At 41.7% G+C, this 15,354-nt stretch overlaps 1 protein-coding gene across 2 annotated transcripts in view; it reads left to right on the top strand.

Annotated features, from left to right (window-relative positions):
• igf2bp2a (insulin-like growth factor 2 mRNA binding protein 2a) overlaps window positions 1-15,354 on the top strand; it is a 273,454-nt gene that overhangs the window by 211,875 nt on the left and 46,225 nt on the right. For both annotated transcript variants that reach the window (XM_039756346.1, XM_039756345.1), the window contains exons 6-8: window positions 1,305-1,595; window positions 8,071-8,205; window positions 12,014-12,136. In XM_039756346.1, coding sequence (XP_039612280.1) covers window positions 1,305-1,595; window positions 8,071-8,205; window positions 12,014-12,136 — 549 coding nt within the window. The remainder of the gene's footprint in view (window positions 1-1,304; window positions 1,596-8,070; window positions 8,206-12,013; window positions 12,137-15,354) is intronic.

Genomic DNA, 15,354 nt, shown 5'->3' with positions numbered 1-15,354 from the left:
TAATTTGTATGCCTTTATGTATAATGTTTTGTAAACTGTTTTAAAATTTTCATCCATACACCCACCTTGAGCTTGTTGTTTAAATTACAGGACAATGCCACAGACATAGCCAGAATAATTATTGTGGCTGAGCCTTAAAAATTCAATATAATGATGTTAACATATCATCTTTGAGATATTCACCCAGTTCACACTGAGCCACACTACTTCCTTCAGTGCCTTTGCACAGCATTGATCATGTCTTGTGCCTTTCATCCTTAGCCAGCTGAGTAACCATCACTATAGCAATAGATGAAAAAAGTATCGTATTTACAAGCATTGTGCCTTTGATAGAATTTTCCCAGTTTTCTTTTGATTCTGTAAGGCACTGTCCTTGATTTCTTATTAATCAAGCAGATGAATTACAGTATAATAAATAGTATCAAAGTTTACTTTTTAAAATATAAACATGAAGAAGATTATTGGGATTGGTCATAAAAACAACACTGCCCCAGCATCAAGCACTACGTGAAACATTGCTAAGAATATGTAAATGTGTTCATGATGGGAGAATCAAACAAGAAATGAAGCAGCCAAATGAAATAGTTGAAAGACTCATGAGAATATTTCTAAGACATTTTTAAGTCTCAGAATGTTAGGTCCTTTATACAGAGAAATGCTGTTTACTCTTGTTTGTTGCAATGTATGCTCTAGGTTGTTTTTCTGGAAATATTTGAAGGTCATGGTTTGTTTTCTTCTTTTCCTTAGATGCTCCTATTTCCTCCCGTTTCCAAAAGACATGTCCATTAGGTTAATTGGCATTGTAAAAACTGTTATTAAATGAATGAGTGTGAGAGCACGTCCAGTGATGGACTGGCATTTCATCCAATATTAATTCTCGTCTTGTGTCCAATCCTTCAAGAATAAGATAATGTGCGTTGTCATTGCTGATCAAGTACCGGGTGAGGAGAAGCAGGGAAACTAGCTAATCATCTTTTAGTGGTCTGTTCCAACAAGTATAGAAAACTGAGTTAAAGCTACAAATACTTTAAGAACTCTCTTATTTCCTTTGAGAGTTTTTTTGGCTTTTATTCTTATTCCAATGCTAGTTTTAGGAACGGGCTAGGAGGGGTAACTCATCTTCTTTTCATGTAGTCAGGTTCACCAGAGGTGATCTTCAAGTTACCTTACTGTAGATGGAAAGGTTAAACAAACAATGAAAGTACTGTAAATCAATTTCCTTTGGAATTCATGACATAAGATGTACTGTATATGACAAATCCTACAGAAATAAAACACTTAATCTTGAATTGTTTGTTTTCCAGGGCAATCGAGAAACTGACTGCACATAAGTTTGAGGATTACTCATTCCGAGTTTCCTATATCCTGGATATGGATGCAGCACCATCTCCTCCTGTCCAGCGATCTCGCCGTGGAGGGCGGCAGACACGTGACCAGGGCACTTCTCAGCCTGGCACTTCAGGGAGCCCCTCTGCCTCACGCTTAAAGCAACCTGACTTTCCCTTGCGCATGCTTGTCCCCACACAATTTGTGGGTGCCATCATAGGGAAAGAGGGACTCACGATCAAGAATGTTACCAAGCAGACCCAGTCCAAGTACGTAAGTAGAGGTTTCTCTTGTGGAGACCTTTTGTAAGAAGACACATTTTTTGCCATTCATTTTAAGTAATGTCTGTTTGCCATTTCAGGCTTTAGTGGTATCATTTAGTAAGAAACACTTTATGAACATGTTTTGCAGTAGCACTCATATTGTGAGAGTAAGATTTTTATGTCTTGGAATGTAACAAAATTGTAAATGTACTTTCATAAATGTATTTATATTAAACTATAAGTAATTTTTTCAGCATGTCTAATCCAATTTTTGATCACATGTGTATATTGAGAAATACCCTACATATGACAATAGTTACTGTAGTAGAAAATAATTTTAAATTCTTACATGCTAGAAGGAGTTCCCAGAGTATTGCATCATATGCATGGCCTTCCCGTGCTGTCAAAGCAGGTAATGTTGTCTATTTATGAAGGAGGTGGACCATAATATACAAAATTGTTGGTTCTTTATAAAAAAGAAAAATACATACAGTGTATTTTATATTATATGTTGTAAAAGCTGGCCCGGACACACACAGACGGACATCTTAAGTTCACCCAACACACCGTTTATCTATACTAATAAAAGGCAAAGCCCTCACTCACTCACTCACTCACTCACTCACTCACTCACTCACTCACTGACTGACTCACTCACTGACTCATCACTAATTCTCCAACTTCCCGTGTGGGTGGAAGGCTGAAATTTGGCAGGTTCATTCCTTACAGCTTCCTTACAAAAGTTGGGCAGGTTTTATATCGAAATTCTACACGTAATGGTCATAACTGGAAGCAGTTTTCTCCATTTACTGTAATGGAGATGAGCTTCAACGCCGTGGGGAGTTTCATGTGACATCATCACGCCTCCCACGTAATCACGCAGTACATAGAAAACCAGGAAGACCTCAAAAAAGCGCTCAAGAAAACATGCATTATATAATTGAGAAGGCAGCGAAACAATAAGAAGCGAGCGAGTGACATATACAACCATATTCATGAGTTCTGCTACTTGAAACAAAGCACGATGTAAACCTACACTTTAAATTAAGTTCATAGACAGGCTGCCGCTGGCGTTTGTAATTTAGTGCCTGCCCATATAAGGCCGTCCGTCAGCGGCAATCCAATAGCAAACTGCCACGGGTAAATATTCACGGGTGAAGGACTGTGCTTATGGAGAGGAAGATGAGATGGTCAGGGTGGTGTTTGACACAAACTCAGCGAAACTGCGAGAGAAAGTTTTAAGTGCCAGGACTAAGGTAACATTAAATAAAGCTATGGACATAGCGAGATGGCACCAGCACAGCTGGGAACCTTCGATGCAAGTACACGAGTGGCTCACGTGAACTGGCGCAGTGCACAGATAAAAGCAACAGTTCCAAAGGCTGAACAAAACCGAATTACACAATTGAAAAGGCAGCAAAAATATGAAGCGTCTGATAAGCATATTCATAAATGCAGCTACTGTGGAAACAAAGCACACGGTGGAAAAAGTCAATGTCCGCTAAAGGAAGACAGTGTAAAAAACCTGTGCATGCAGTGTGTCAGGTCTCAGATAAAGAAGAAGGCGAGCTGTTTATTGATGCAGTAAGAAGCGAATCGATGAATGAAACCTGTCATCTTTACAGCGATTGACAAACACGGAATGTAACTTGAACACAACACATCCTACAAATACGAACCTGATTGAAAGAAATAATGATAATCAAATCCTTGATGACAGCAACACTCAGTAACACTCACAAAACAAATACTGTATATTGACAGTCATGTTACGTTATTTTTAAAATGTTCCCTTTTCTTTTCTACCTTTTTAACACACTACTTCTCGCTGCGATCGCGGGTATATATATATGTATATATATATATCCCGCTCTACATACTCGAATAATGGATACTTTATTAGCCATCAATGATTGTTTTGGTAAAGCCATACTCAGTGTATTCATTAGATGAGCGGTAAAAAGTAAGAGCGAGGGAGGATGACTCATTGAGGCATGCAGGCTGTAGTCTTGGCGTCAACTCTATCTGAATTGCGATCACATTTGAAAAAATATATCTTTTCAAGTTCTATTTAGTCCATATGTGTCAAACTCAAGGGCCGGGCCACATCCAGCCAGTGTAATTATATCCGGCCCGAGATCATTTTATATACTGTATTATTGTTATTAAAGCCGGGTATATGAAGCGCTGGTAACACAATAAACTACAGATCCCATAATGCAGCGCTTCAGCTGCCTTGCCTAACACTTACCGCTTACTAGAGTTATTGCGCACTGAGTTTGCACGGCGCTTTGGTGACTTTGAAGAACAAAAAGTCCGTCTACATGCGGCTCGAACCTTGTGCATGTTTGGTAGCACATATCTGTGTGAGAAGCTCTTCTCAGTGATAAAGACTAACAAAACAGCACACAGGAGTCGCCTCACTGATGAGCACCTGCAATCCATCCTGAGAATCTCCACAACACAGAACCTCACACCAAACAGAAGCGAACTTGTGGCCAAAAAAATGCCAGGCGTCCAGCTCTAAAATGACATATGAGCAAAGACAACTGAATGATTTGATTTGTTATTGCGTAAGAGCGGAGTCAACCGTTTTAACAAACAGCGTATTGCACTGATCTGAAATAGCTGTGTGTGTATATATGTAGATATGTATGTATATGTATATATATATGTGTGTATATATGTGATATATATGTATGTATATATGTGTATATATATGATATGTATATATATATATATGTATATGATATGTATATATATATATATATATATATATATATATATATATATATATATATATATATATATATATATATATATATATATATATATATATATATATGACAACATCACTTACAACAGTGACAAAACAATTACATTGACAATCAGGTTACGTTATTTTCAAAATGTTTCCTTTTCTTTTCATTGCTTCTTTAACACACTACTTCTCCGCTGCGAAGCGCGGGTATTTTGCTAGTTTACAATATTTACAAGTTTGTAGTGCATCAACCCCAGTGCCTCTTGCACCGATTCCCCAAAGTCCAGGGTTCACAGTCTCTGTGCCTTCTCTTCCTGGCCGCCTCCAGTCCTCTCCCCAGCTCTGTCTCGCTACCTCCCGACATCCACCAATGACTGGAGGGAGGCGGCCTCTTATGGGAACCCGGATGGGCTCCAGCTGCTTCCCGGCAATTAGAGTTGGCCACACCCCTGTGTGGCAGAAGTGCCGGCTGCGCACCCTGAAGCCGTCCGGGTGTCCCCTGTCGTCTTCCCCCTGGCACTTCCTGGTGTGGCGGAAGTGCCAGGCTCCCAGGATAAATACGCACTGGGGCGCCGCCTGGCGGTGGCCACAGGTCCCCTACAGGGCTGGGCTTCCAAGCCCCTACCGAGCCTCCTGCATAACCAGGACGGACACCCCCTCTCGGTCTGGAGGAGGCACACGCCCTCCTCTGGTGCTCCAAGGCGTCCCAGGTGGGGACCACACGGGATAAACCGGCATCGGGGCGCCACCTGGTGGTGGCCACGGGTCCCTACAGGGCTGGGCTTCCAAGCCCTCTACCCGCGGCCCCCAACTTAACCAGGACGGACGCCCCCTCGTAGTCTGGAGGAGGCAGAAGCCCTCCTCTCGTCCTCCTGGGCGTCCCGGCCGGGCACCACAGTGCCCCACCACTAGCGAGGACACGTGGGTCCGAACGGCACGTCCCGAAAGGGCAGCACGTCCCCAGAGAGGGTCCTACTATGTCCCCAGGGTCCAACACGGCACCCTGGGACATCTCCTTTCGGCACCCCCTCCGACGCAAACGTGCCCCTCTGGTTTGCGCCGCTCTCGCCTCCGCTATCCTCCCCAGCTGGGTCACTATTGGCCTCCCGGTGTGGAGCTCTCCCGTGGAGCGGCCCGTTCCAGGAGTGCAGGTCCCTGACGACGTCGGCTTTAGCGCTCGTCGGGGCTTCGGGCCTGTGGAAAAAGGAGAAAGAGGGCCAGAAGCACTGCCAGGACACTTACCCCGAGCGTCCTGCCAGTCTCCGTACCGGCAGTGCTCCTGCCCCCTTCCGACAGCCCCTGACTTGCCTGCCGAAGTCCTCCGCCGCAGGTTCCATGCCCGTCCTCTCGTTGTCCGCGGGACCGCTCTCGCAGGCGGCTCGCCCAGCCGCCAAGGGGATTTCCTCTGCCCGCGCAGAGGATAGCCCTTCTCCGGGCGCTCGCCCCCAGCGAGACGCCTCTTCGTATCGGAGGTCCCGGCATTCACCCCTCGGTTCCTCCTTCTATTCTTGGACGGCTTGATGGTCTGGGTCTGAGCATGGAAATAGCTCATATCCAGCCCCATCTGCGTCCCTGCAGAGCGACAGGTGACTGCCGCGGGCTTGCAGCACAGGCCACTAGGACCCAGGGCAATCATCAGCCCCGGCTCTGCCAGCGCCTGCATGCTCGCTCTCCTCGCCCGATCGGCCGTCTGCACCGCCGCATCCGCTGTGGGGGGATCGCTTACTCGAAGTTGGTCCTCCTTAAATAAGTCACGACCATGTTCGGCGGATCCCCCTTCATGCTTTACGGGACGGTACAACTCACCTTCCCCGCAGTGTCCCGATTGCCAAACGCTCCAGCGTCGCGCCGATTCTCCGTCCCACGCGGCGTATCTCCCGCGCGACCGCCTTCCCCCTCAGCTGCTCCAAGCGGAGCACGAGATCACCTAGCACCTGCTCTAAAGACGGCTCGGCGGGCCGAAGTGATTCCTCCGACACGTGCCGAGCCGCTGGTGGAAAGAAAGAGACAGACGTCGGTGAGCTTACCTGTCCATCAGCTCCACGCGACGCCTGCCTCCTGTGGGCCCCTCCATCTGTCCCAATCGGGTCCCTCTTCGACATGAGACTGGTGTTCCTAGGTCCCGCCTCCATCCAATCATCGGCGGGCACACCAGACCACACCAGCCAATCCCGTGCCTGTCAGCGGGCGGGACATCCGGGCCGCGGCCATCTTGTCTCCCCTGCTCTGGGTGCGGAGACATGCCTCCTTGCTGCTCCGCAGGAATCGCCGCAGCGGCTCCGAATACGCAGCCTCCTCTGCTGCCACCGCCGCGCTGCCGACAGCCCGTGGCCCGGCGTGCTCTTGCCACGAACGCGGATCCAGTTTACGCCCCCTGTGGAAAACAAGGTATTTACGAGCCCGATTATTGCAGGGCAGGGCACTCACCTCCTGGATCCCGTCAAGCCGAGGCCTCTGCCTCGGTGTGGCCTTCTGTGTTGCAACGCCGACCTGGCCGTCCGTCCCGACAGCGCGACTCTCGGGGCCCGCTGCGCTCCGGCGACGTCTGTTCCTCCTCCGCACCCGGGGATGGCCTTTCTGCGGTCCGGCGGCGATCTCTGGGGTTAACCGCTCCAGCGGTTGTGCCGCAGGCGCTCCTGCGGCAGTGTGAGTCGCTGCCGCGCCGGGCCGTTCACAGAAATATTTCTCATTGATGCAGGTCCCCGCCTTGCACCAGGCGGAGCATCCTGCCGGCTACGCGACTGTGAAAGCTGGCCCGGACACACACAGACGGACATCTTAAGTTCACCCAACACACCGTTTATTTACAATATTTATAAGTTTGTAGTGCATCAACCCCAGTGCCTCTTGCACCGATTCCCCAAAGTCCAGGGCTCACAGTCTCTGTGCCTTCTTTTCCTGGCCGCCTCCAGTCCTCTCCCCAGCTCTGTCTCGCTACCTCCCGACATCCACCAATGACTGGAGGGGCCCCTCTTATGGGAACCGGATGGGCTCCAGCTGCTTCCCGGAAATTAGAGTTTGCCACACCCCTGTGTGGCAGAAGTGCCGGCTGCGCACCCGGAAGACTTCTGGTTGTCCCCTGTCATCTTCCCCCCGGCACTTCCTGGTGTGGTGGAAGTGCCGGGCTCCCGGGATAAATAGGCACTGGGGCGCTGCCTGGCACACACCCTCCTCTGGTCCTCCAAGGCGTCCCGGCCGGGGACCACACGGGATAAACCGGCATCGGGGCGCCGCCTGGCGGTGGCCACAGGTCCCTACAGGGCTGGGCTTCCAAGCCCTCTACCCGCGGCCCCCAACTTAACCAGGACGGACGCCCCCTCACGGTCTGGAGGAGGCAGACCGGCCGGGGACCACAATGTATATTTTAAAACAATTGTAACATATATCTGTACACTATGGATTTGCAACTCGTAGGACATAGGTACCTGTTTGTGATTATTACTGCCAGCTTCCCCCAACCCAGACTAAGCAAGCGCATTTTCAGAATGGACATCCAAATCCATTGTAAATCTTTTGTTTGCTTCCTCCTCTTGCACAACAATGAACTGTTTAGAGTATGAGATATTTGTATTAGCTCATATTCCAGATTGTTTAGCTTTACATTTGAATAATTTTCTTCTGATGTACTGAAAATAAATCTAGTAGTTATACTAGTAGTTAATAATGCTTGTAAAACTTGTTAAAATTTCATCACATTTTAAAAGGTGTTTGCATTTGCAGGGTCGATATCCATAGAAAGGAGAATGCTGGAGCGGCAGAGAAACCCATAACCATACACTCGACACCTGAGGGTTGTTCCTCTGCTTGCCGTATGATTCTGGAGATCATGGAGAAAGAGGCCAGTGAGACTAAAACGTGAGCAACAAAATGATGAATTAATGATAATGCAAAAGCAGGGCATTTGCAATTGCAAATACAGTATATACAGTATATTATACAGTAGTAAAATGATAAACACACTGTATCACTTGCACATCTCAGTATTGACTGATTTTGAATAACTGGGATTTAGGCTGTGTAGTTTAATAAAACAAATTTATTCTATTATCTATTATATTTCTACTGTCAGTGTTACATGGTTCTGTATTTCCCCTTTCATTTTTGTTGTATACATCCTTACCATAGGGCGTCACAGTGGTTAGCGCATTTGCCCTACAGATCGAGCATTCTGAGTTTGAACCCTGTTTTTGGTAACCTTCTGTTTCAAACTCAGGTTAGGTTGCCTCCTTTTACACACAGGCCTTTCTTTAGTTTTTCTCTTGTTTTTCAGAGAGTGTGTGTGCATCTTTGAATTGGATTACAGTACACAAGTTTAAGAAAAACTGTGTTTTATTATAACCTTTACACTATCGCCAGAATCTGCGAAAATTCTGATAAAATACCAACAGCAAATTGTTTTACAGATTTTTGTCTTTAAATTCTAGCCAAAAACCTCCGAATTTTATGTACAAAATAGCACAAAAAAGTCTGTAGGCTCAAATTAAAAGCTTTTTCAGCATAATTGTATATGTTTTATGGTGGTTGTTGATAATTACAGCTTGTTGGACTATATTCATTGCTTATATTTTGTATGAAATGAATCTGTTCTTCCTTGTCATTTAAGTAAAGTATTACAGCAGGTATTTTTAATAAGATTTGTTTTGATATGTGATTCACTGTCCAGCTACTGTTGCTGTTTCTATCAATACATTTTCAGCTAAGATTTAGGGTATTTATGATCTGGTTATGTAGTGGCAAAGTGCTGTGATTGTGTGTTTGCATGTTGTGATCATTAAATGAATGTCTAATACATTTACTTGAGTTAACTTAGTTTTGAGTAAATGCTCTATATATAGAATTAAACTTTAACTATGTGCAAGCATGTAGATAAGAACAGATGGTTTATATAACCCTAATTAGTCATGATTTAAAATTCTCTATGGTAAATAAATCCAAAGTCATTATGAGATGCTACCTGGGAAAGAAGCTCTTTTTAATATCAAATTTTTTTATGAACTCCAATGTCTGCTCTGTGTCTCATTTGCACATATAGTATATTATGATTTATAATCTGTTTAAAATTGTCATTGTTTTAAGATTATTTGAGAGTTTGCTCTTATGAAGGAAAAGTAAGTTTCCTGAAAAATGTTAGCCTAATGGAGAAGACTAAATATCAACTATATGGAGATTCTCATTTTATTCTTCTGTTTACACCTTAATGTTTGAAATGTTCCAAAGATTCTGGAATTATATTTTCCTAAATATACTGAGAAGCCTGTGTTCTTGAGTTGGAAGCTATTTCAGCTCAATTGCAGTATATATTATGATGGTTATTAATGTAATTTGTTCATTACATATATTGTACTGTACAGTATATCAAAGTCATCGACCGTTTTTTGTTGTTTGTAAAATATCACAAATAAGCCTTTTGAAATGACTAGATATTGATAGATAGATAGATAGATACTTTATTAATCCCAAGGGGAAATTCACATACTCCAGCAGCAGCAGCATACATAAAGAACAATATTAATTTAATGAGTGATAAAAATGCAGGTATAACAGACAATAACTTTGTATAATGTTAACGTTTACCACCCAACCCCTGGGTGGAACTGAAGAGTTGCATAGTGTGGGAGGAACGATCTCCTCAGTCTGTCAGTGGAGCAGGATAGTGACAGCAGTCTGTCGCTGAAGCTGCTCCTCTGTCTGGAGATGATCCTGTTCAGTGGATGCAGTGGATTCTCCAAGATTGACAGGAGCCTGCTCAGATCCCGTCACTCTGCCACAGATGTTAAACTGTCCAGCTTCATTTCTGCAGTAGAGCCTGCCTTCCTCACAAGTTTGTCCAGGCATGAGACATCCCTCTTCTTTATGCTGCCTCCCCAGCACACCACCATGTAGAAGAGGATGCTCGCCACAACCATCTGATAGAACATCTGCAGCATCTTATTGCAGATGCTGAAAGACGCCAGTCTTCTAAGGAAGTATAGTCGGCTCTGTCCTTTCTTACACAGAGCATCAGTATTGGCAGTCCAGTCCAATTTATCATCCAGCTGCACTCCTAGGTACTGTATTTATAGGTGTTCATTAGATGAAGAAATTGATTATCTTTTATTCACAGCAAATTAACTAAAGACAGCAAAAACACACTATATCCATTTTTAATCTGTATACTGTTTCATAGAAAATACATTATCTTTTTACCTTGTTGTGTATATTATTTCACATAGTATTCATTTTCATATAAGTGAAAAAGAAATGAGGAGCTCTGCTAACTTTTCTCATTCTAATAATATCCACACAACAAAAAGCTTGTTTGTGTTTTACTGCAATTTAAAAAAAATGTTTGACTGTCAAATCTCATCATGTAAATCAAAATACGTTAGTGTTCAATAACAGATCGATGAATTGGAAAGTAGCCCATTACAGTAGGTTTTAAACTGTGGCATACCCAGGGTTGTTGGAATACTGTCAATACATTTAACATTTTAATTTATCATTTTTCATTCAATGTTGTTACTACAATACTAATACCAGCACTATCTACTTGGCTGAAACAGGTGTGCTAACAGCAGAAAGTCCTCCAAAACTGAAACATTGCACGTGAAGGGCATGAATTACATAATTGGTAATTTGGGGGAAAGTTGGTGACATTCAGTTTTAGCTTATGGAAAGAGAGTGATTTGACAGAAATAATATTTTGAGACCAGCTATTTTATATGGGTTGGAGATGGTGGCACTGACCATAAAGCAGGAGGCAGAACTGGAGGTAGCAGAGTTAAAGATGTTAAGATTTGTACTGGGTGTGACGAGGATGGATTGGATTACAAATGAGTACATTAGAGGGTCAGCGCAGGTTGGATGGTTGGGAGACAAAGTCAGAGAGGTGAGATTGCATTGGTTTGGACATGTGCAGAGGAGAGATGCTGAGTATGTTAGGAGAAGGGTGCTAAGGATAGAGCTGCCAGGGAAGAGGAAAAGAGTAAGGCCTAAGCGAAGGTTTATGGTTGTGGTGAGAGAGGACTTGCGGGTGATGGGTGTAACAGAACAAGATGCAGAGGACAGAAAGATATGGAAGAAGATGATCCACTGTTGCAAACTCCTAACAGGAGCAGCCGAAAGAAGAAGAATCTTTACTTTTCTTTTGAGGTGTTGTCAGGGTGGCAGCGCACTGTGCTGAAATTATCAGGGAATACTTATCCCCAACATCTTTCCCCGGCACTTCCTGAGAAATATACGGAGTCTCCAAGTACTCTTCCTATGGGAGGTGTCCAAGGAGCTTTTCTGCCCTAAGACGTTCCCACATTGCTGAACTTCACATTGAAATATCTTAAACCAAAAAAAAAATCCTAAAATATTTCATCCTTTCATTATCAAACCTCTGGTCTTACTACTGTATATGCACTGAGTTCTACTGTCTAGCTTGGAGTCTTTCTTCAGTACTGAATTCTTTGTATGCCTTAGAGCCAGAGGGTAACACTAAATTTCGACCTTATGAACCAAGGTAGCTATATAACAAATCCATCTTTGTTCTCTGGACCTAATGAATAGTGAAATTATTTGCTGTTTACTATATAATAATATTTTAATTCACTAGTGATTTTTTTTTTTTGCTTTTGTACCCCATTAATATAGACATTCAAATGTGGAACAATATTGTTTGCTTCTTTCTTGTAATTAGAGCTGAAGAAATTCCTTTGAAAGTTTTGGCTCACAACAGCCTCGTTGGGAGACTAATTGGCAAAGAAGGTCGAAATCTCAAGAAAATTGAGCAAGAGACTGGGACCAAGATCACTATCTCGTCGTAAGTAATTGGAGTCCAAGCATCTTTCAGCAGCATCAGTGACTGGGGTCTAATAAAACTTTCATCATGGGGCTTATGGTTTTGCTGGCTATGTAAATGAAAATATGAAATTCCATTCTGTTTACCAGAGGAATCATAAAAGAAAAACACTGAGATTAACAGAGTGCCAGCTCTGAATCAGGTGCATCTGTGTCTTTATTATTATTTATTATTATTATTATTTATTTTATTATTTATTATTCTATGTTAATTAATGTTGACTTATTTTTATTTTTACTGTGTCTTCTATTTTTCTATTCTCCATTTTGTAAAGCACTTTGAGCTACATTTTTTTTGTATGAAAATGTGCTATATAAATAAATGTTGTTGTTGTCTCTGTAAACTTAGCTTTCTTCAGAAGCAAGGTTATTATAGTTTTGTTTAACTATATTAGTTTTTAGTCTTTATTATTTTTGATCTTACTTAGAAATTCAGTTTAGTTTTAATTTTCCTTCGTAGTGTTTTTTTTAGTTTTAATGTATTTTAATTATATATATATATATATATATATATATATATATATATATATATATATATATAATTAGTTTCAGTTTTAGATTTAGTAATTATGTTATGGTTAAAGAGCTACAATGGAGTTTAATTTTGTGTCACAATCGGATAGAACTGTTCACTTATGAGGTTAGTGGAAGCTTACTACACTACATACATAACCAGATACTGAATTTAAACAATTTTGTAATTTTTTAAATATTTTCCATGCCATTTGTGGTAAACAAATGTGCGTTGACTGCTTCACATTTCATCCTTTCCTTTTCTTGCCTAGAATGGGCCTATTTGTGAATTTATGTAAAATGTAAGGTTTGAGGGTTTTTTCTCTAAATGTCTACAGCACAAAACTTGCTCCAAGGCAATGTGCTTATAATGAATGCCTTCAAAATTGCATTCAGAAATCTTCCATACTGGGCTTTGTTATTTTCTACCAGCCATGCTGATTTCTGATTCCTTCTCAGGCACATACAATTTAAAGTCAGAATTTTGAACCTATAGGCTTGAAAAGATATCAAAAATCAGAAAACAAATTCTACAGTGTTTTGACAGGTGTGATAATGAAAATCATGGGGGCTTAGGAAGAATAGGGCTCTTAGGATTGAATCAGTGTACAGACCCCACCTACCTGTATTAAGGGAGACAGAGAACATATATATATTTTTTTAAACTTGCTCACTCAGAGCAGGATTGCAGAAAACCTGGAGCCTTTCCCAGCAGTTTTGGATGCAAGGCAGGAAAAAATCACTGGACATGGTGCCAGCCTATTGCAGCAATACTATATGCATGCAATATGCATATATAACATGGCTGATGTTAAGAACAAAAAGAGTATATTTCAATTATCTATTTTGAAGGAGAGCGAAAGATTGAAAAGAGGCAGACAAATATTTTTTAAATAATTCTTTCAATGGATTACTTTCACAATATCAGGTGTTTTGAGCTGTGAATGTAAAACTAAAAAATGAAAAATTAATAAATACAGAATAAATAGAAAACCACATTAGTAGGTTTAGTTTTTCACCAGTTGGCAGACTGTCTTCACCTACCCACCTGTAGTTCAGTCGAGACATTGCCAACTCAGGAATGTTACAAGGTTTATTTCGCTTCGTTGCTAAATCTTTTTAAAGCAAAAGTGGTTGGTCAGTAACAATATGCTGATCTTATGATGTTGACTGTCAGTCTCTCGATCAGTGCCGTTTTATTTTCAAAAAGGATTTTCCCTTTGCGAAGGACCAGGTGAATTAATGCCAACAACTCGCAGACACCCGAGAAATAAACTGAGACGTTACTTGCTAATGATTTTTCTATCCATACAGTAAAGATTTTGTTGACCAGCACATTTTAACTTCAGGCATTTGAATTACATCTTGATATAAAAGAAGTGCAAAGAGGTGCAGCAGCTCTTCATGACATCAGACTTATGCAGACTGGAATTTAGTTTAGTGTGTGCTACTGTATCAATTGTTGTGTACATGTTGTATCTATCAATCTATTTTGGGCTCAATCAGAATTACAGCTAACATGCTGTCATTTATGAACAGACTGAAATTCTATAAGGGATTATCTATATATAATAGTTTTCTCTTGAGCCCCAAAGATCCAGTGAACAGCAGCATTGAAAGTTGCCAAGCACATTCAAAGCAGAATCATCATCTTGGTATGCTTCACTATGACTTGGACCAGAATTTATCATGCTGTCACTATCAACTCCTGATGAACTGTTAACTATTATCACGCAGTAAATCGCTTTCTTCTTCACACTCTTTTTGCGCCCGTATTCAGCTTGCTCTGTCACTGCAAATGCTGCGTCAACACCCACCCTCCATCACCATCTGCCATTCACTGGTTGGAGCTCATGGTGGATGACTTTCTGTTTTAGAGTTAAAAGTTACAAAGGTTATAGACTAACAGAAGGAATATTTATTCAAAAACCAATTATGAAATTCGCATTAATATATTTTGATTAATTTTGGGACACCGTAGCCGAAATTAACCCTTGTGTAAGTCTAGTTGTTACGAACACTAAAAATATTTTTAGTAAATTATTATTTTATTTCAGGTAGCTTTTTCAGCTACTTTAATAGTTTTATTTAGTTTTAGTTTTTCATTTAGGTTTTGTTAATTTTTTTATTTCAGTTTATGAACATTTTTTTTATGAACAGTTTCAGTTTTGATTTTAGTTTTCATTAACTAATAATACCCTTACTCAGAAGTTACTTTAACTTCATGTCTTGCTCCATTTCATTTATATCTAAACAGAACCAGGTTTTCTGCACATTCATCATAAAGTGACACCAACTTCATTCTCCAGTGTCATTCTCCAAGACCTCTTTCGCAAGTCCACACTAATTGTCAATGCTAAAGAGTGCTGTGTGAATCTAGAAAATGATAGTAAATCAAGCCCTTCTGTGGCATTTGATTATCCTGTATGTATGTTATCAAGATCACAGAGCTGTGCAGTAAATAACATGCAAATAAAAATAATTTGGTACAGTCGTTAGAGTTTCTACCCCACAGCTCTAGAAACCCAAGTTTCAGTCCAGGTCTGGTTAATGTCTCTGTGGAGTTTGTACATTCGCCTTATGTCTTTGCACATGAAGAGTAATTGGTGAATCTAAGCTAGCCCAGTGTGATCAAATATGTAAATGCCTGAGTAAGCGTGCCATAAA

The sequence above is a fragment of the Polypterus senegalus genome, chromosome 6 (genome assembly GCF_016835505.1).
Source record: "Polypterus senegalus isolate Bchr_013 chromosome 6, ASM1683550v1, whole genome shotgun sequence".
Classification (NCBI taxonomy): Eukaryota; Metazoa; Chordata; class Cladistia; order Polypteriformes; family Polypteridae; genus Polypterus; species Polypterus senegalus.
Note: the sequence above shows the minus strand (reverse complement) of the source record. Positions and strands in the feature narration are given on the sequence as shown.